General features: G+C 45.0%; 1 protein-coding gene across 3 annotated transcripts; it reads right to left on the reverse strand.

The window, feature by feature from the left end:
• Nucleotides 1–6,747: 6,747 nt before the first annotated feature.
• Nucleotides 6,748–21,872, reverse strand: RLIM (ring finger protein, LIM domain interacting). 3 transcript variants are annotated; one of them, XM_035324836.1, is made up of 4 exons: nt 21,679–21,775; nt 12,593–12,781; nt 11,658–11,741; nt 6,748–10,836 (listed from the first exon to the last, which is right to left on the reverse strand). In XM_035324836.1, the coding sequence occupies exons 2-4, from the start codon at nt 12,759–12,761 to the stop codon at nt 9,302–9,304; spliced, it is 1,788 nt and encodes a 595-aa protein (XP_035180727.1). In that variant the 5' UTR covers nt 12,762–12,781; nt 21,679–21,775; the 3' UTR covers nt 6,748–9,301. The 3 variants fall into 3 exon arrangements, with proteins under 3 accessions (XP_035180727.1, XP_035180728.1, XP_035180726.1); XM_035324837.1 differs by having other exon boundaries at nt 21,672–21,721; XM_035324835.1 differs by lacking the exons at nt 11,658–11,741; nt 21,679–21,775 and adding an exon at nt 21,852–21,872.
• Nucleotides 21,873–22,139: the final 267 nt, after the last annotated feature.

Consider the following 22,139-nt stretch of genomic DNA (forward strand, 5'->3'; position numbering starts at 1 on the left):
AGGACACGACACTTCTCCAGACCTGGGCTTTCCCAGCCTTTCACCAATCACAGCAGGAGAGATGACTTTTGGGGGCAATTATCCCTCCTAATTCCCTGAAATCCAGCTGCACGGAAAACCAAACGAAGCCAAATATTTGCTTTTGGATGGGTGGATGTCTGAGCTGACTCCACGTGAGAGTGCTGGGTTGGAGGCTTGAATTTCCATTTAGTTAACGAACCGGGGGGGTCTGCGGCTGAAAGAAGGCACTTAATTCGGTGCAGAAATCAGGCCTGGAGCTGTCAGTGGTTAGGGTCCCATTTTGGGTTTAAAAATGAGTATTTAAAGTTGCTGCTGGAAAGGGTGGAGAAGCCGCACCTTGCAGAATATGAGCTTTTAAGATGTAGGTGAAGAAACTGGTAGAACTGAAATTCTCCTTTTTCTTTTTTTCTTCTTCTTTTTTGACATCTCCTCCTTGTAAGCGATTTATATTCCCCTAAAAATATTGTATCTGGAAGTAAAGTATTTGAATGTGTGTCTTAAAAGTATGGCTGTCCTTTCAAAATGTGAATTTCTGGTTGTTGGTATACAAAAACAACACAAAAACAAACCGACAAAAAAAAAAAAAAAAAAGAAAACCATATTAGCACATTTTTGTAATGAATGTTTTATGAATGTTGTTCAAAAAAAAAAATTGTGTAGAATAAAACCAGTTTAAAAAGGAAGGGGGTTGTGGTTTCCTAAAGAAATGCATCCCATCAGTGTCAGCGCACCAGGGTTGTATTATTATTATTATTATTACTATTATTATTATTATTATTATTATTATTATTATATTGTTTCTTCCTTTTGGCAGGGGCTCAGGGCACAGTGAGGCCTCCTGGACGTTAGCACTGCGATGAGGCGCAGTGATTAGCACTGCTAAGTTGTGCTGGCAAGAGGAGCAGTTTTGGGGAGGGTGTGCAAGAAAGGGGTTGAGTGGAACCAAAAACATGGCTTTTAGCAAGGGTTCTAAAGTAAAATAAATAAATAAATAAAAAGTTACTCTAAAGTAACAATTTGTTTACACTAGCTGCCTTAATTGACCTCAGATGAAAGCTGACACACACGTTAATTTGATATGGCTCAGGCTTTCATTTTTCTTTCCATATGCATCTCAACCCTTTTTCAAGTCAGGGATATTTACTGCAAATAATACTCAAAACCCCCCCAGCGGGAGCTGATAAGAGGCAGTAAACAGGGATTCAAAGGCGGGAGCAGCAGCGCTCCTCCGCGTGCCACGCGTGCAGGGACAGGGCAGGCAGCACGCACACACGTAGAGCTCCGTCGGTGTGCTTGGGGGCCTGCCCGCTGGGAGCCATTACTTCTAAAATTCAAAACTGGTGTTTTATATATTAAATTTTAAATTAATCATTTTATATATTGAATACTAAGCATGTCGATGTTTTATATTCGTTTACCAGGAGCTACAAAAGCCGTGCGTGTTTTAGACACGCATGCGAGTGGCAGGTATACCTGCAGTCACTTTTGGTAGCACGCCCAAGTCTGCGCTGTGCTGGGCCCAAGATCCACCCCTCGATCACCCCAGCACCAAAGGGAGGCAAAGGGAGCTCAGCGAGTGGCTGGGTGGGTGAGCACGGCGTGCGTTTAGGGCACGCTCGCTTTATTTCAGCCTGGGTTTGGGGGGATTTCTGTAATGCAGAGCAGCAGGAGGCTATATTGGAAACCACGTCATATTGGCAGTTTGGCAAAACATGGGAGGGGAAAAAATATGTACACACACACATATATACACACACTTAGATCTAAAGCAAGTACAAGGCAGGGGAGGAGGAAAAAAGAGCAAGAGGCTGTGCATGGCCGGGAGCAGCTGCCCTGCAGCGATGCTGAGCACGAGGCTGGAGGGGCTGAGCCCCCGGCACTGCAGGACCAGAATCAGGGTGTGCGGAGCAGAAAGGCTGCCTGCTTCATCCTGGCGAGGCTTTGGGGTACGCTTTTCTTGTGTTTTTGACACATCAGCTGCCATAAGCTCGTTGCGGGGTGGGTGCTCGGTGGTGGGCTGGGTGAGCGGGGCTCTGGCTCCTGGCTCCTGCTATTGTTGTGGCTCGCACCTCTTCCTCCAAGGCGCTGCACCGCTGGGTTGTAAATCTGTTATCGGCCCATCTGCGGCATTGTTCAGCCCTGGCGTACGTGGCCGGCGCCTCATCGCCCCCCCAGCCTGCCCGTTGTTCCCGCAGCCTTCTCCCACCCGTGTTGATGCTTTCACCAGCCCCGCTCGGAGCAGCCCAAACCCTTTTTCCCACCCCGCTGGGAAACCCTCCCTTCAGGTGCTCATAGACATTGGTGAGGGCCTCCCTGAGCCTCCTCCTCTCCAGGCCGAGCAGTCCCACCTCTACTGGCCTCTCCTCACAGCAGAGGTGCTCCAGGCCCTTCGACATCCCCAGTATGTCCATGTCTCTTTGTACTGGGGGACCCAGAACTGGACCCAGCACCCCAGGTGTGGCCACACCAGTGCTGGGTGGGGGGAAAGGGTCACATCCCTTGGCCTGCTGGCGATACTTTTCCCAGTGCAGCACAGGATAGCCTTAGCCCTTGTGCTACCAGGTGCCTGGGCTTGTTCCCCTCCATCTGCAGGACTCTGCACTTCTTGTTGGACTCCGTGAGGTTCCTGCAGCTGAGCATCACTGCAATGCACCAACACCGCGATGCTACCTCAAGGAACATGCTCTGAGCAACCTTTTTCCTTGAAAACCCCAGACCTGATGGCAGCCAAAATGCCAGAAACCCTACCCAGACAGCACTGACCCCTGTTCGATGAAGCGGTCGCTGTCGGGGAGGCTCGACGCCTGCTTTTTCACATGCTCGGCTCAGTAGGGGATTTATTCAGGGGAACAGTTGGAGCATGCAGCATCAGCTTCTCATTAGCATCAAAGACAATGCCGTCTCCTTTAAGGCTAAAAAGTGGGTTTAGTTTTCCCCATACTACTTTATTGTAAGGGCTTAGGGAGCCACGATGCAGCTGAGCTTAGATTCATTATGTTAAAAGCCTCAAAAAGGTCCCATCACGGAACAGACAGGGAAGATGAGCTGGCAACGAAGCCTCTGCTTCCCTCCCCAGCACAACCAGCAGCTCCCGTCAAGATCGAGGAGCGGTCTGTGGAGCCCTTCCCAAGCCTCTCCAGAGAGCACAAGTGCTCCAAGGTTGGGTTGGACTTCTAAAGCAATTTGGGGCGGCAGTCAGCAGTTTTTAAGGAACAAACACAGGGATACACAACCCAAAGGACTTCCCGCAGGGAGATGCAGGGCTGAAGACCGGGAGCTGGCGAGGGGTTCCTGGTACGGAAAGAGTGGAAACTGCTCCCTGGAATGAAAATTCAGGCCTATGGTAAAGATCGAATTTTGGGTTGAACCAGTATGCTTCCAGAGCGGGACACCTCAGAGCTCGAGACGAAGCCTCCGGCAGCTGGGAAAAAACTCTTCCCAGAGGTCTCCCTAGGGAGGCTGAAACCGGAGCAGAATCCTTGCTCAACGCGTCCCTGGGGAAGCCCACAAACCTTCCTCTTCGCCACAGCAAGGCCATCAGCACAGTCCTGCCAAGCAGCTGAGACAGCTACCTGGCCGTAGGAGCAGTCCATGGCACCCAAACGATGGGTGCAGCGTGTTTTTGAGCCGTACATCACAGTCCTGCCCCTTCTCCTTCCATGCCATCAGGCCTCTGCTCCGACTTCCCACTCGAGGAGCGGAGACGAGGTGAGGGAAGCGCTGGTAATAAAACCAGCTCCCCACACCCTACAAAATTTCCTTCCCACCCAAGCAAGCACGTACATCAGCTACTAAATTTAGGGTGAAGCTTTTAGCCATATGTGTGAGCTTCTTACGAAAGCCCCAAGGACTGCGAAGCGTTTGGTGCATTTCTGGGGGGGCTCAGATGGGTACCCGTAAAAGTAACAGCTAGCACTCAGGAGATAACTTTCTGCTCTGGTATCCCACATTATCCAAGGACAGATTTACACGTCTGGCTCATCGGAAGATTTATTGCTTCTGGTTTATGTACTAAGGAGCAATAAATGTTTCAGGGAACTAAACTCTGCACCATTCCGGGTCTTTTCTTTCTGCCCAGCCTGAAGGCAAAAGGCACACATAAATTCCTACCACCTCCATTGTTAGTTACTCCAGCACATTCCCACCCTAAGAAGAATAAGACCAAGGAGTGATGATCAAGCACAAAATGGTCACTTCATGCATTTTATTGAGTCTATTTAAATTTGCATTATGACATCTTACAAAGGGAACAAACTCCTCCTAAATATTAGCTATCAAATCTGGTCGAACTGTTGTCCGATGACCTCAGAGTACCGTTTTGTACTAAACAAGTCCAGCATAAACAGATGTAAAGCACTGTACAAAAAAAAAAAAAGAAAAAAGAAAGAAATAAAAAGAAAAAAAAAATAATAAAGAAAAATAAAATAAAATAAAACTGTTACATTCTCAGTTGAATTCAGGGCTTCCCAACCGATAGCCGTACTGGTAGAGAGGGAGATTCAGGAAGGGGTGTTGGGTGTTTTAGCTGACGGGACCAAAACCACATAAAATAATCAAAACAAACCCAAAAGTATGGTTAAAAGACATCTCAAGAAGAGGTTGGGAAGCCCTGGTATAACAGATGCAAATTGATTTTCTTTTTTAACACAACACAGACTTAATGTACTTTGGGTAAGTTACCATCAGTTGTCTCTTCACCTTCCTCCTTCCCTCCCTAGTCAAGGACAAAGAAAGAAAGAAAGAAAGAAAAAAAAACCAACAGCCTAGAGTATGCAAAGATTGGAAATATTTCTGAATTTGTTACAGGTTCCCTTAACATGGCTCTGAGCCAACGCTCACCAACACGATTACACACCCTCATCAAGCAACGAGTCCCTGCGGTATGATGGGGAGAAAACCAAAATATCGGACACTTACACACATTATGGTAATGAAAAGGATCTCAAGTCAAAGATAAGGCCACGGCTTACGCCAACCAGGTGAACCTTGCAGTGGGGTGGCAAAGATTGCGTTGGGAGATTCAGAAAAAGCCACATGGCACTGCCAAAAGTCACAGCCCCACGGCCAGCCGTGCCACCGCCTCTTCCCTCGTCTTCAAGTCAGCCCCTCGTTATCATGACACGGCGCGGAGCCTGCCCATTGTGTAGGCAACCCTTGCAAGATAAACATCCCCTGCAATTAGACAGGGAAACAGCCCTTTGGACGCGACGTATTTGCATAATCCAGCTAACTGACAGGAAACTGGGATGACAGTCATTATGGTCCATTGTGTCAACATTAGTGGGAAATACATTAGTTTGCAAGCTGACACAATGGACAATTATGGCTCCTTCAAAACGGGTACAGTATCGCGTTAGTGCAGCTGCTCTGCGTGCACGCTAATACTTCCTACCAAAAGTCTTTAAACTTTTAATGAGTAATTTCTATGCATGCGGTAGCTACGCTAATGAAATCATTTTTAAAGCGAGTCAATTAACTGCCTACAAGTTCTTTACAAAAAAAATAATAATAATAAAAAAAACAACTCTTGTAAGCGATAAAAAAAAAAAAAGTGCATGTAAAAAGGAAATCCAACAAACCCCAGGAATAAGTCTTCACAGTCTTTTAAAGGATAAAGCCCTAATTTAAAGGAAAAAAAAAAAAAAAAAAGTAAGCACCCACCACTCTGTATCAGTTTGCAATTTGAGTTAAACTATCAAACATACTCTTAATTAAAAAAATACTATTCGTTCTTCTAGGTTTTGGCCTTGTGACTGCTTTCACAGCTGGATGTGGAGGTCCTGCAGAGCTGTCCCATAAGTCGGGAATTCAGCTCACCCACCAGATAAGCACTCACAGCAGCAGCTTGGGTGGTTTGCCTTTTGAAAAAAACGCCACGATAACTACGGAGGCAGGCAGTAAGAGGGAATCCCCTTCAAAAACAAAGCACAAGCCTTCTACGCCAGAAGAAACCAGGCTGCTCCAAGCGACGAGCTGGAGATTTGTGCCGGCTCTGAAGGGTAGGAGAGGCTCCCACAAGGTGGCACTACGAACCAGGCAGCTGCCGCAACAAGGCTGCCTCTATACTTCTCTTTTCTGTACGAGCATTTCAAAATCACAAAAATGGCCATTTTAACCTTTCATATGGCTATAAGCGTGAGTAAAGGTGCTGTAATACCAACAAAGAGTAAACCGAGGGCAGCAATGCGTGCGAAATCTCAATACCGTCATGACTTATAAACTGCAAAATCGGCTAATGGCGAGCCTTTAAAATTAGTGCATTTCCCGTTCCGTTCGCAACCGAAGTGGAAATACTGACTTTTCCTAACTGCAACATAACTTTAGAAGGACAGAAATGGAATTACCTCAAGATATTAGGGTAAAACGCAGCAGCACTTGGGAATTCCTCTTGCCAGATCCCAGCCCTACCACCGTCCCGTGGAAGGCGCGGGGTTTGTGGATGCGGTGCGACACAAAGGCACTCGTGGCCACCACCGAGCTCCTGGCTGCGGCTCCCAGCAGCCGGGACACTGCTCTCCCCCAGCACTACTGCAGAGGCTGACGGATGACTCAGCTACACAAGGAGCTCTTTGTTGTGTCAGCAATTTAATTCCTGCCAACTCTTCCAGACGCTGGGCACCTAGCCCCCAGCACCTTCAATACACTCAGCCTTGGAAAAGGTGTGCAAAACATTGAAAACACTCAAGGGCTTCTCAACTGAGGTGAAATTATTTGTTCTTGGTACCCTTTGTGAAACCTCCAACGTTTTATTAGCTGCTATCATTGCAGAAAGATAAAATGTTAAGGCATGCCACTATTAAGCTATAACAAAACTGTGAAGTTGAGCCTACCCAAGTGCAGTTACTGGAAACTCAGAACGTTGAAAGCTACGTTGAACGACACGCATCACAGCCCTGCCTCGCACCAAGGAGCACTAATGGGCTCCTTTCTTCCTGGTCACCGTGCTTAGTCTTCAGAGAGGTATGTCAGGTTGTCAAAATCTAAAATGGCATTCGTGTGGAGAAGGTTTTTTGTTTTTTTCCTTCCGAGTCTACGCTCCAGTAAGTCAATAAAGCTACTGGAAACTGCAACCGACAGCAGGTATGTGCTACGTGAATGCTACTGGAAGAAATTCAGAAGTGTGATTTTGTTGAAGACATTTTGATACTACCTACGTTCACGAGAGTCCAGCACCTGAAATTAATAGCTAACTTCCAATTTTAGAGTGATGCGTGTCACAGAGGGAAAAAATTAAGAGCATGAGCTTATTTATTCCTGTTAAAAACAAACAAAATCCCCACAGAACATGTATTCCCTGTGCCACGACGGTGTGCCCCACCACGAGGAAAGCAAGCTCAATAGCCAGCCAGGGTTTCCCACTGAACCAAACACCACAAATGCCCACGCATGAAAAATTTGGAATTTTGGGACATGGTGGAATCCTTAACTGATGAGACATTAAAAATGGCTTAGAGCAGAGACTGTATTTTATGCAACCACCACTAGAAAACATCAACAGTGTTCTTTAATTAGGCAAAAAACAAGATAGACTAGCTTTGGTTTTATCATCTGAGGAGCACGCAACATTTCCCTTACAGCCCGCAAGAGCAGTTCATATCCCTTTGCAACTACCACTCTGGAGGTGAAAGACGTACCGCTTTCCCTGCTGCAGACGTTAGCTAGGGGAAGAAAAGAAGAAGAAAAAACAAACACTAGAGAATAAAACAAAGACAGCTCATTGAAGTGCAGGGATGCTTTCCCCTGACACCAATGAGTTGAGGTACAAGATCAGACTGGCTGCAGGCAGCAGGGACCTCTGGGTTCATCTGGTCCAACCCCTGCTCGAGCTGGGCCACCCAAGCAGGTTGCTCAGGACCAAGTCAAGGCAGCAACACATTTTTGGTTCTCCATTGCAGCGTGCCACAAACACACTTCTAAAGATAATTTTTCAGTCGTTCCAATGGGAGTATAAGGAGTAGTTTTGAATGCGTAGCCAATCTTAAGAATAACATTACATATATTCCAGTAATCACTTATAATCTCCCAATTTAACATAGCACTCTAATAATTAATCTCCCTTCCAGTTAATACTTATTTTTCTGCAGCACTCGAACCAACACTGGATGTTATCGTGTTCACTGAACAGATGCAGAGATTACTAATATTGCTGAAGCTGATGGGGGGGAGTCACTATTTGCTGAAGAATCACACAGGGTTACCTCAAACTTTAAAGTAAAAAATGCAAAAATTGGGCATAAACCTCACGGAATAATCTGGTACACACTGGTTTATATTATTACATATTAGTAACCGTATAAAGAAAGAAGCAGCCATTAGAACAGTTTCTAATTTTTATCATCTTTTTGGGTGGCATTACTGAGCCAAAACACTGCAATTATAAACATTTAATTTCCATTTTTTAAATGCAATTAAGATGTCTAATTCAACTGTTTTTATATTACAGTAGCTTTTCACATAAATAGTACAGATATGCACTGCTCTTGACAGGCACACAGTTACAAAAGCAGCTCTCTTGTATTTAGTTTGCTCTCTGTGTGGTGGGTTTTGTATGAAAAGCATTCTCGATTTCTAAGCATGGTACAATTTTAATTCTTAATGCGTTAGTACAACAGTGCATTGGAAAAGTACTGAGCTTCTACAAAAAAGCTTTACAATTTTAAAACAGATTTTTTTTTTTATTTAAACAAGCATAGGCAATTCTTATATTTCCACAACAAGATAAATATCCCAATTAAGCTAACAGCTCATCCTACAGCGTGCCATAGTGATGGGGAAAGGGCTAACATTAGTGTTATTTACAGACACGTCCAATATTAACCCAGTATGAAAATTAGAAGTATGTTCAAGTGTGCAATTAATTTTTTTTTTTCTTCAGTCAGTTGGATTTCTTGCAAAAAATCATCTATGACTCATGTACATTAAGCTGGGATGACTTCTCAGACTCCTCGTAAGCACAATCTTTAGGACAAAATGTTTATTGGACTGGGGGAAGGAAGGGGCTAGAACTTACTCCTCATAAAGAAAAAAGTATTTTTAAATGGGTAGGTGTCTTTGGACAAGTGAAATTTAATCACACAAACTGGCTAGATCTCGAAACCCCTAATTAAAGAAATTTTACAATTTTAAAAGCTTGAATTCAGAGAAAATGCTTTCATGAGGGAAGATTCACTCCAAGTCATTACTATACAATGAGGTACCACTCAAAAAGTGGCCATAAAGGAAGTGACTTCTTTGCCCATCACTATTACACTAGCTGCTCGCCCATAAATTCAGATCTCATTTAGACAACGCTCTCTCTGTTACCAGACGCTAAGACTGCTCTGCGACAAATGGGACAAGTGGAATTTTCTGATAACCAGCGATCGATGCAGTGGACATGATACTCGTGAGAACAAGGCAGTTTCCGAAGCTTGTTGCCTTCGGTGTACTCTGTAATACACACGCTACAGGTTTTCAGAGCATCGCTCTCACCAAAATTCCTCATTGCTAGGTTGTCAATTTGTTCTTTGGTGAGTCCTCTTGGTTGGTCATCGTCATCTTCGTTTAGTAGGAAAAACTGTGCTAGGCTAAGGAATGGTAGAGAGCCACTTTCTTCAAACGTGACCGATCCTCTTGTATTCCGACCTTCCCGTCTGGCACCAGATGTTGAACCACCTTCATTACCACCTTCGTACACTTCCCCTGAGCTAACATCTGTACTTTCATTGCTTGAACTACCACCACCTCCGTTCTGCGGCTCGGAAGCATCCACGTTCTGATTTGGAGTTGGGCCACTAGGATCTGCATCACTATCACTATACATGAAGTAACTCAGCTCTCCAAAGCCTGTCATTATCTGCCTCAGCATAGTCTGAATAGCAACTGATGTAGTCTCGCTCAAGCCTGTGTTTAAGATCCTACGAATAGGAATCCTAATGGTACTGACGTAAGTTCTCACTCCAGCCCGTTCTGAACGTGAAAACGTGCGCCTAAACCCTCCCCGTTCGCTCTCGTAAGTGACCGTGTTGTTAGGGGTCTGGGACCGGGACCGAGTTCTGTTGGCTATGCTGTCCCTTTGCCGATACTCTCCAGGACGAACTCTTCTCACCTGAAGATCGAGCACTATGGTAGGAGGCCTCTGCCCAGGAGTTGCAGACTCACTGGCACCATTAGTTTCTGAAGAACCTGCTGCTTGAGGAACAGGTCTTGTTTCAGGGGCTGAAAACAGAACTGCGTTTTCACTTGGCATCTCAGTCCCCGCTGTATGCTGCCTTAACGTCACATGCTGCCTAGTTCTAGAACTCCCCTCAGCTTCATTCACTGAGGAATGGTCAAGCGTTTGAGATGATGTATTGTGATGAGACCTGCGAGGAGCCTCACTCACTGGATTAATAGGTGACCTACTTCTATCAGTCCTAGCCCGTGTCCTCCGCTGTTCTGGGCTCCTACTTCTTGCTCTCCTCTGCCCTCTAGGAGGAGAAGCTTCCTCAGTTGTTAGCTCCTCTGAAGTGCTCCTTTCTGATCCAGGCTGCCTTACAGACGGTGATTCAGACCTTGGAATTTCAGAGTCACTTTGGCTGTTTTCCAAATCCTCCCCACTGGAAGGCTCTACAGATGGCTCGTTCTCGGTTTCCGGATTTGTGTTCCCATTATTACGGTTGACATTTATTTCCAAACTGAATCTGAAGTCACCACTATTTGGGTTAGTCCGGCTCACTGCTCTCCAAGATTGGTTTCCTCGTTGCCCACTTCTTGTAGTATTTCCAGTCTGTCGGACTGAATTAAGCCAGTCTATTATAGAATCTCCATTTGAAACATCTTCTGCGGACTCTGCACCTGCGAAAAAGACAGTGAACTACCAAAATTAGAGTACTTAGCTAACTTTGGAGTGATCTTTTCCAAAAATGTAAGTGCTTAATTTAAAAAAGTGACAGTTTAGAAGCACTTAATCCCATCAAGCGCAACTGTGGTTTCACATGTAGCATCACAGTTCTTATCTACCAGAGCTCTGTTAAGGGAGCAGGAGTGGACTTTTTTTTCCCTAATATGCACAGACAGGCTGCAGCCATCACACAGCAAACAAGTCTAAGTAACACGTATTATTTATTGTAAATGGAAAGTCTTATTTCACGTGTTAAAACACTCAATATTCTGTGTTTTCCTTTCCAAACAATTAAGGGATCTAACAACCACTGAATCAAGACCTATGTCCTGACCCTTCACTTGAAGATCAGCTTTACAGCAAACTCATCTCACTAAAGAATGAACCCCAGCGGTAAGCTCCAAGAATTTTCCACCCTCTTTAGAGGGGTGATAACAAAACCCATAGAGCACCTTTGGAAGGGAAGAATGGTGAATAAAAACAAAAAGAAGAACTGCCAAAAAGCATCCCAAAAGGGAGCAGACAGGAAAAGAATCTTAAAAATAAAGAAAAAGAAACCTAAACAGTACTTTATTTTGATGCAAGTAACAGACACGTTATGGGTGAAATCTGTCCCAAACTGATCTCTGTAGCAGATATCAGACATAACGTTCACTTAGTTTTGAAACAAAGCTCACCTTGCACCTGCCTAGGCTTAACTTGTTCCACTCCTGCACTCAAGTTAAGGTCCGTATGGGGTGCTAAAGTTAAGAGTTTTCACAAATACTGTATATACCTCTATTCTCATCACTGTTTTGCTGTGGCGGACCTTCTTTAACTTGGTGTAGCCTTCTCAGCAACTCTTCTTCAGTAATTTCACCTTAGAAAATAAGCAAAATTTTCCAAAAATATTTCCAAATCATATGTATGGCAAGCATTATCAAAAGCTTCTACAGAAGGTACAAGCCACTGTTTTGTCTTTTTTTTTTCTCTAATTAAATCCTGCCATAATGAGACTGCCAAGCAGGTTGCTAAGGGGAAGTTCAGACACTTCAGCACCACTCTTCCAAATAAGTTTTGCTGAAGGATCCAACAGTTTCAACCTACTCAAAAAAGACAAATGTGCTTTCTGGTTCTGCAACCTCTAGAACTCATCAGCAGTTTTCTTCAGTCTATTCCAATTAAATGACTGTCCAGAGTGGGGGAAAAAAGTGATAATATGTTCACAAGCACGAAAAGAAGTTCGAATTAGTTGAAGTCATGTTTTAAATTATAACTGGTTTCAGTTAGGCATCATCCTATAAAGAGTCAATTTAAAGTAGTAAGTTGATTAAAAATGGACATTAAAACACCCATGCAGAATCTTGCACCAGATTAGTTATCCTAGTTATAAACTTTTAATACCAGCATAAAGTTGTCACACGTGCTTAAGGGGGATTACTTTTCTATCACAGAAGTCTAAAGGGCCATAATAGGGTCAGCTCTGGATGTTCCCATCAAGTGGTGTGAACAGCAGACTTTTGTACCTGATGAATCCACATTGTCCCAACTACCTCTCCATGGTGGAGCCCTCAATTTTGAGTATGTACAAGTTAGCAAAAAGCTACTCCCTACCACGCAACACAACTGCAGCACATGAACTAAATGAGCGAAGGAGATTGAGGAGAACAGAAAATGACAAACCAACTACAAGCAACTCCAGTAAGACGTATATACACAAGCATAACCTACCTGGTGTTCCTAGCAAATTGTTGTCTCTCATAAGCCTGTAGTCCTCTTCACTCAGGTTGTTCACAAACTGATAGAAAGCTTCTTCTCGATCTAACCGATCTAGCTGACTCTGACGTTGTGCTTCGGATTGATCGATATTTCCTTTATCACTAGAATCTGAGCTCTCCATCTTGACAAATGGAAGAGTGTCTAGAAAAGAAAAAAGAAACTCTTCATTCAACTTAGTGAAACACAGCATGATATTTAGATGTTTAACCCGTAGAATATTCTTCATTAAGATGAGGAGAAAAAGACTTTGCTAATGAATTTTCAGTTAAGATAGGCTGTGTAACCACATGGATGACAGCAAAACCATTCTCAAAGCATGAGCGACTTCCAGAACTACAAAGTCTACAGCCACCACTACTTATATTCAAATCAGCAAGTACAAACACGTGGAATAGTATCAGTTTACTAAGTGTCCATAACAATCTTTCTGCCATTAAATACTCCTAATACTGCAACTGCCTCGTGAATCCCAAAACCATGCCTAACAGAGCCACACAACAGCGTAGCATGAGGCACAAACCATACATGATTATACTAACTCTAAAAGAGTACTCTAAAAGAGATTAAACACTCATCACTTCTTCCTTCCCTGGTAAAGAAAGCAGAAATCAATCTAATTCACTGCCAATTAAGGGAAACACCCTCTTCAACAGCCAAGTGAATTTTAACAGAATGAAGGGATTTAAATGAGTCTGAAGATGCTATAGGACACTAGGTATGAAAAAAGAAGAGAGACAGGGCTATTAGTATCCTCCAAAATGAAAAAGCGGTTGTAAAAATCAGCTCTGTAGTTGTATGTCAAGAGAAGAATTTGCTTGCAAGTTTCAGTAATTAATGAATTACTGATGTTGATGACTAATACGTTTCCAGGACAAAACTCCATCATGTATACCTGCCGTAACTTCTGCTTCGAAGAACTATTTTCTATAATGTGGTTTTATTTTTTTTTTTAATATAATCTTCTCCTCACATTGTTTCTCATTTGGAAGAGATCCTTCACAGCATCTCAAAAAAAAAAAGAAAACTAATGAATACAGTGTCTATATATGATCAAAATTAAAACAAAAGACATGCAAATGCAGGAGACATACTGGCACTAGTAGTGCCATGCAAATGTATCAAATGAAGTTAAAATAACTAGTTTCCTTCATCATTATGCCTCACTACTCACAACATCAAGAATTTTCCTGTATAACTGGTAGAATCTAGTTACTCAGAGAGGTGATTAGCAAGCTAATCCTCTGCATGCTAAAAAGCTCTGCAATAATATTCCCCATCAAAAAATGCTTCTTTCATTTAAACCATGTTGCATGTGACATGGAAGAATAAAGCTCTTTGCTTCTTGCTGGAAAGTGTCCAACACTTAGACATCTGTCTAGTGCAAAAAGCATCTTTTTTTGGCTTGTCAGCACAGCTGTCAAGTCAAGACTGCCCACAGTTAACACCAGTGCCGCATGATCTCTGAGTGTGGTTTATTTCAGCTGCTATTGTGAAAATTAAAGTGCACCAACAACCTCTGTGTAGCAGTAGGAAGTTCCCCAGGATAGGACATCCCACTAACGCAGACTTGCAGATTATAGAAACAGCTGCTCCAATCCTCATTCTGATGCAGTAAAACTAGTTTTAAGTTAGTCACGTTAAAGCACAAACGACCTGTTGGCCCTCTGCGTTACAGGCGTGGAAGGCTACTGGAATGTGTTTCCACAAATTTCCTTTTTTTGTTGTTGTTTAAAAACCATCAGCAAGCAGCAGCACTCTGTAGGGTTACTACCGTTTCACAAGGAAGGCCATCAGCTGTCCCTGCATTGCTACATCTCTGGTGCAATCTGAAGACTGCACGGCCAGTCTGAAGACTCGCATGTGACGTGCTGTCAAGTCAACCCACTCACAGGGGAAGTTGCACAACCGTTCCAGCAGGTACGTTCCACTCGGACAGGGCTCAGTTATGAAATCCGTATGCCCTTCAAACCTCAGACACGTACTCCTAACGAGAACACAGCTTGCCTGAAATGTGACAGCTTTTTACCCCAACTAACTTCAAGACGTATCCAATCAAAGGAAAATAGCAGAAAGACAAAGCTGCTGCTTCTTACAAGATACACCTGAATAATACCCCAAGTAGAATGAGACTCGATTCCAAAATAAAGCCCAGAAAGATGCATTAGCTTGGGGAAATGCTCTAACCAGCATTTTCTTTTTTTCCATGAGACTGACGACAGTGAAGCAAAGTTGACAGTACAATTAGGAACATTAGGGAATGCAGTAACACTAACGGACAGCGGCAGCAAAAAGCTGTTGGTAAGCTATTTTCCTCAAAATGGTTGCTACCTTGATTTTTACTGCATTTAAAACACGTGTTCTTCACAAACTGCAGCATTAACATAGTTGTAGGCACTAGGCTAATTCAACAACAGGTTTTAAAAGAGTACATTACGTATACAAAGTCTGACATTTGTTTACTGCATATGCTTCGAAATTTTCCAATTGACTGCAAACTCCAGTGCTCGCGGGCACCTTGGCTATCTAACATCTACTTGACAGAAAGACTTTTGCTCACTCCATTTCAGAAGATGAAACGGACACTGTTCTTGGTCAGGGAAGAAAGGCAGAGGCAAAACAAGTGAAGCTGAGAAAAATAACCTCTTCTTACCAACAGACTGATGCACGCTTCAATAGCTGACTCCTTAGGAATGCTGAAACTACAGCAAAGTCAGTCTTACTTATTTCCAGGCTTGCTCCCCTTTCCTCCTCTTTCAGCTTTTATCTTTAAACTGTAAAGTCAGCTGTTGGTCAAGACCGAAAAGACATCATGGCTAAGAAAAAGCCTTAGATCTGGGATCTCAGCTACAAATCCCATTGACAGGGTTCCCGTGGTGGCAGTGCTGCTCCGTTTTTGATGCGGTGGAGGGTCACGCAAATAACTTGGAAACCCTTCCCTCATTCAGGGGATTCAGGCTTCTGCTCTCAGCTCGTACACTGCAGCAAATCACGACTGGCTCAAGGAAGCTGACTACAGCAACACGGGGAAACCTGACGAGGGAAAAGCTACAGGTATACTATTAAGTTACAAAAGAATACCCAGCATTTGATTATCTAATAAGCAGGTGCAGTTCAACTCCGTTTCTTTCTCCTGGTGGTTTCGTTCGACTCCAAGTAAGACTTTGTTCTTACTCAAGTGAAAAGATTCAGAATTTCCTTATTTAGTGTTCTCCCTTGTCAGCACTGAGTTGACAAAGGGCGGGGAAGGTCACATCTGTGAGTAGGAAGTTCAGACCTGTCAATTACTGCCAACTTCAGCCGAGATATCCAGTAATGAAAATCTTTTTACAGGAAACGGGGAAAAAAAAAATCACCTGCAGGTTGCCCAAAACAAGATACTGTACTGAATCACAGCTAGAATAAACTACTTTTTCTTAAAAAAAAATAAATGAAGGGAAACATTCTTCAGCAGCTGAATATTCTGCTATTTTCCAGTGAGTACTACAGTGAATTCTTAATCGGTGCTCCAGTCCTTTGACGAGTCAGCAAAGGATCTTCCCCGCAGTTACGCTTCAACAATCTCAGAGATTTCAGAGCACAGCAGACTAGCTGTCTCCACCGCTGCTACAGACTGCGGCAGCAAACACAGCAAGCCCCAAGCAGGTATTGATACATTATTTTATTCAAGAGGATGTAATATGCTTTTTTGGATAGGGATGATTTACCAATTCTAGATGTTCCATCAGTAATGCAAAGTTACCATTCTTAGGGTACACGGTACAAGAAGTATCTTACCTTTTCCCGTATGCCAAGTCATGAGCGTGTAAACAAAAGCCAGTCAGGAATTTACAGTCATTAAAAGAAAACTAGTGGGACAGCAGGCAGCAATAAAGCACTCGTGGCGTCCATTTATCTTCCCCAGTAATACTGGGCGTCTCCACAGTGCTTGGCACTGACTGACTAGAGAATTCTTCTCCAAAAAGTACTGATGGCACAGAAGTCACAGTGCTAAATCGCCAGCTCTTTCCCCTTCAAAAATGGTTAATGTTTCCTGGCATTATCTGTATTGAACACCAAAACACTAACTCAGCCTGCATTCTTGAACACATGAAACCTCAATGTTATCATCTTCATCAGATTTAGAGGCAAGCCTCAAATTTTAAGAAGAGAAAGGCACTTAGCTGATGTGCAGAAACAAATGAGATGCTTACAAGCCAGCTGTGCAGCCAGGGTCTCTCAAATTCCCCCCATCTAGGCGTTCCTGGGATTTCAATGTTACGTGCGAAGTCGTAGCGCCCTGTATGTTCGAACGTTTCCTGAATTACCTCATGTCCCAGCAACGTAATTAATACCTTGGTATACACAGAAAGGATGATGACAATATGAATAAGTGTCTCATAGATGCGCTCAGCAAAAGGCTAATTTCTCATTTATGATTCATAACCTCATCTTAATTAGGTACTTCAACCAGTAGAGCACCTTGCCTACTCCTAGTCTGCAGGAATTATCAAACCCTTTGACTACAAGCAGCGACTCAGTAGTGGAAGCTGGAACACTTTATATTGCTGGTTTGGGCTCATTTCAGGTTAACTATTTTCTCCCCACTTTCCCCGAACACACCTCAGAGACATTTTAGCTCCGCGGAAGAGCCATGCAGCTGTCTGCTCAATGCTCTTTCCACGCACTCTGGCTCCAGCAGCTCTAACATACCGTCCCCAGCCAGAAGTCCCTCCCGTTCCATTTCTCAGATGTCACAGAACAGCAGCCACAGCGGGCGGTTCTGTTACTCCGGGCTCCTTAAGCACAAACAGAACCAACCTAAGGGGCAGTACCGACTCCCCCAGACTGTGTTCAACCCAAGTACTAGGCTTACCTAGAAGAATCAGAAGTGGAGAAATAGTTTTCCATGCTCTCCACTTCTCAACAACCAAAGCTAGCAGAAAGAGACATAACAGGAACTACATCTTCATCTTAAATATTTCATCTCTCGAGACTGCGAGCTCAAAAGCAGAAGCAAAAACTGTCAGTGAATCCTATCATTAAGGAAAGGAGATACCCTAAAACAGTGAAATCAAACAGCTCTTTGCATTATACATGGAGCTTCGTTGCATCAAGTTTTTTTTTTTGGCTCTTTGGGTAGCTACACAAGTCTTCCTTGGTGATTAGACTGAAGGCTATGACAAGGCAGGAACAATTCACTGATCTACATCTCAGAAATGGTAACAAGGAACTCGTCTACCTTTCAAAACAGCAGCATGAATTTTGGATATACTCCTTTTTCTGCTCCTCCTGCTTTCTGATAGTCTGAAGAACAACAGCTCTACACAATTTCTAGATTTCTGATTAAACTTACCACAAGTTCTAAACACACAAGAACTCTACGTCCTTTTTGCCTCGAAAGATACCATGGAGCATGCCCCACTTGTGGAAAGCTGGAAGAAACTTGTCTTCTAAGAAGTACATCATGTATACTGCAATAAAGTTCAGTGCTAACTTAATACGGAGAGTTAAACACGGATTCGGCCAATTCACTCCCCCAGAACGTTTCAAAGCAAAGCCCGTACAGCCAGACATCGCTCTGAACACACATTTTAAATAACAGAAAGCAAACGAATACTTGTTCAGCACAGTTGCAGAAAATTCCACAGAATAAAAAAACAACGAAAACATTTCAACAGAACAAGCTGCTAGGAAGAGGCAAACACACCTGCCATCTTACTATATCCATTCCCACCTCAAAGAGATCTAGGCACAAAAGTGAAACAATTCATTACAGGTTTCCAGCATCACCTTCTGGACGAAAGGGTGGGACTCAGCAATTCCAGAACACTGAGCAGGTGGAATGAAGACAGACCTAAGCATATATAACACAGCAACGATCGCCAAAATAAGAGCTTCATGTTTTATCTTCTGCGCTTATCAGAACAGCATTTTTCACACAGGTGTGGAAAATAAAATTAAGACAGCACTTCCTTTTGGGCTCAAATTCAGAGGATGCCACAGAAGAGAAAGTTTAGTGTCCACAAGGTACCACAGCTTCCCAGCGCCGGGAGAAGACAGTTGTGAATCTGGGCTCTTCTCTCCCAGCAGCAAGCTTCCTGCTAGCTCAGCACGCTGAAAGCTCGAAGGAAGAAGCGATGCTGCACACCCGTACCCAGCGCTGCCACGGAAAGCCGGTGGCATAAACAGGACTGACAAGTAAGGAAGTTGTACCCACAAAACCAAAGGCCAGCACGCAGCGCTTTGATTTCAGCAGAAGGAGAACTTCTGGTCAGCGAAAGCACCGAGCCAATCGCACCCTACTGAATTTTAGTTCAAGGAAAGCCCAGCTCTACGTTTACCCCCACTTTCTCCACCAAACTGTTGCCAATACAGCTTCTACTAGAAGGCCAATAAAACCATGCCAAATCGCTGCAAATGCGACCCACCCAGCCATTCTGATGCGAGGGTTTTCTGTTGTTCGCGTTGTCGTCTAGTACCCAACAAATATTGAGGCTGAAAATATATTTAAGCAAAATTGAAGTGAATTTCACTACCTATCCGTAAGACCAGAACTCCATTTCTGACGACAAACTAAGGCGGGCCAGCTCAAGCACTTTAACAAGGTTACGTGCACATCTATCTTGCATATGGAAATGAAGGCTGCTCTAAGTGAAATGCTTTTAAGTCACTAACTTAGGAGCAAGTGAGCGCGCCCTGACTTTTCCTACATATTCAATTACCCTTGGATGGTTTTCCAAGACCACACAACTCCGCAGACCTCCTTCAGGAAACAGCTGGGCTTCAGCACTGCAGAGCAGCAGCACGACACTAACAAGTCCCTCGTTAATGACGACACGAGGGAGGTACAGCCTTATGCGTTTCTTACGATCTTACCTGTAGCCAGGAATGTGCACAGAAGCAAAACTGAGTCTGTGTGACACTTCTGGCTGCCCCTGCTCACCACACAGTGATCCTGTCTCTAAGTTTTTATGCTACTGCTCTGCCCAGAGGTATTGGTTTTGAGATGCACAAGGCCATCATAAAAATACCTTGAGTTTTGTTTTATCCCTTCAAGACCAAGTTTTTCAAGCTAAAGAGTTGATAAGCTCTCATCAGGACTGAGATTACGGCTCAAGAACTCGGATAAATACCCAATAACCTTGCTTGGATTCAGAGATGTTTTAGTACACAGAAAGCAGAAATCTCTACGAAAAAAAAAATAGAAAAGCCTAGTAACTTGTTAAGCTGGACTCAAATGGAACCTTTAGGCTCATGTACATTAAGTCAAAACATTAAGGTACAGCAGTAAAAAAAGAAATTACAACGCCTCCGCTGCTATTAGAAGCATTCTACCAAGATCAAGGAACTTATTTTGATACATTTCCATAGGGATGAGGAATAAAGGGATAAACTAGCCAGGTACATTAACACACGGGTGTTTAAGAAAATATTTCCATTTAGGGATCACATTACTCATTCCCCTAAAAATACTTAAACAGAAGAAAAAAAAAGAGACACGTACTGGAGACCAGACGCTTGTAGCACTGTTTCCAGTACACCTGGGTACGTCTCTGCACTCAGGAACACGGAAAATAAACACGATACAGATGTCAGCCACTACGTGCTTAACAAACGCTGGTGCGCTTATTCGGTGACAAACGTTTCTGTAGTCAGAAGTGCTGACGAAGGAAATGCTAAGCGTCACGTTTTAGTTGTGTAACGTAACCAAAACCCCTTAGTTTTATGATGTGTGGTATGCTGTCCGCTCGTTAGCAGCAGGGGAGACAAAATTCCAAGCTATGACCTGTTTGATACCATAATGGTAAGTCTGTAGAGGAAATGCAGTCATTTTAAGTGCTAGCTGACCACTACAACAAAACCAAGCATCAAACTCTTAAGATAATTAACTGCCTAAGAAGCAGCCAGCTATTTTTAATGAGAGACGAGGTCAAGTCGCTGCAATTAACATTCCGGGACAAATCGGTATCAGGACTCCTTTGGCATCTTCATGACAACTTACGATCTGAAATCCACCACAACTGCCAGCCTGGACAGGGAAATACCTCAGCTGTGCAACTGCACCACTGGGCACAGGCCAGTCTGAACTCTTGTTTAAGAGCTCCTCCTGACTGTCTTTGTGAAAAACAGAGAAACAAAAATATTATTTTTTAAAAAAGCAGTATTTTTGCCATAAAACCTTTTGTCAGGCTCCTTCTACTACACGCTAAAATCAAAACAAATAGCAAACCTTAAAATCTACACGTTACACCAGCTTGATACTGCTCCTCCACCAAAGCAGACCACCGAAGATGAAGAAATACATTCACAACTGCTCTTGCCCATAGTTTGGGGATGTGAACAGAAACCATCAACGTCAACAAGCAGCATTAAGGAAAGGAAGGAAGAACTTGTACAGAAAACGGAGGTAACAGAGCAAAGATGATGTGGTTAACGTGCCAACGGGGCACAAACAGCCAACATTACTGATGGCAGCAGGTCCCAAGCCGATGGAGACCCTCACAAGAGACACCGCGACACGACGAGCTCCCTCTGCCCCGTCTCCCACAACTGGCCTTCTCGACTCAACCTACGGGAAGCACAAACTGAGAACACAAGTCCCGAAGGGCTGGGGCTGCTGAACGAGGCACTGAGCAGCGCGGCGAGGCCCCAGGCAGCGCCTGCAACCGCTCCCCCCACCAAAAAGGGGCCAACTCCTCATTCCTCCCCGCCCGGAGAGCGCAGCAGCCCCAGCCCTGCCCGGAGGGGACAAGCACAGGCCCTCCCCGCGGGAAGCAGCAGGTTCTCCCCCTCCCTGATGTTATTTTCGCTGTTAAAGGCCCCGAAGGGGAAGGGGGGGGAACGAGGCCTGGCCCACCCGGGGCAGGGCCGCCCGATCGCCGCCATCTCCTCCCGCGACGCCCCGAGGAGCCGGGGGGGGGAGGGGGGAAAAGCGGAGCGGTCCCTGAGGCGCCCCCCGCTCCCCCCCGCTCCCTCCCAGTCCCCCCCCCCCCCGCGCCTCTCCCCGCCGCGGGCCATTTTGAGCGGCCGCCCGCAGGCCTCCCGCACTCACCGCCCGCCGCTCGCCCGGCTCTCGGTGCGCTGCTCTCCCCGGGCTCCCCTCCCCCCCCCCAAACCGGGCTCGGTCCCGGCTACTCCCCCCTCCGGCTCCGTGGGTCCGCCAAGAGCCGCAGCGCCGCCCGCCCGCCGCCCGCCGCTCCCCTCAGGCGGCCATTTTGTGCTCCATTGTTACCAAGGAACGGGGGGACCGGAAGCGGCCGCCGACAGCGGAAGTGAAGGCGCGCGCTCCCCTCCCTGCGCATGCGCCGACGGCGCCTCCAGGGCCGGGGAGGGGGCGCCGCTGACCAACGAGAGGAGCGTGGAGGACCGCCGGGGAGGGTAGAGCGGCCTCGGCGCTGACCCTACAAGGCGGGGGGGGGGGGGGGCCCCCGCCCTTTTGCCGGGGGGCCCGGGGGGGGGGGGGGGGGGGGGGGCGAGGCTATGGCCGCCTTATGCCCGCCGCCCCTTACCGCCCCCTTCC

The sequence above is a fragment of the Oxyura jamaicensis genome, chromosome 4 (genome assembly GCF_011077185.1).
Source record: "Oxyura jamaicensis isolate SHBP4307 breed ruddy duck chromosome 4, BPBGC_Ojam_1.0, whole genome shotgun sequence".
NCBI classification, from domain to species: domain Eukaryota; kingdom Metazoa; phylum Chordata; class Aves; order Anseriformes; family Anatidae; genus Oxyura; species Oxyura jamaicensis.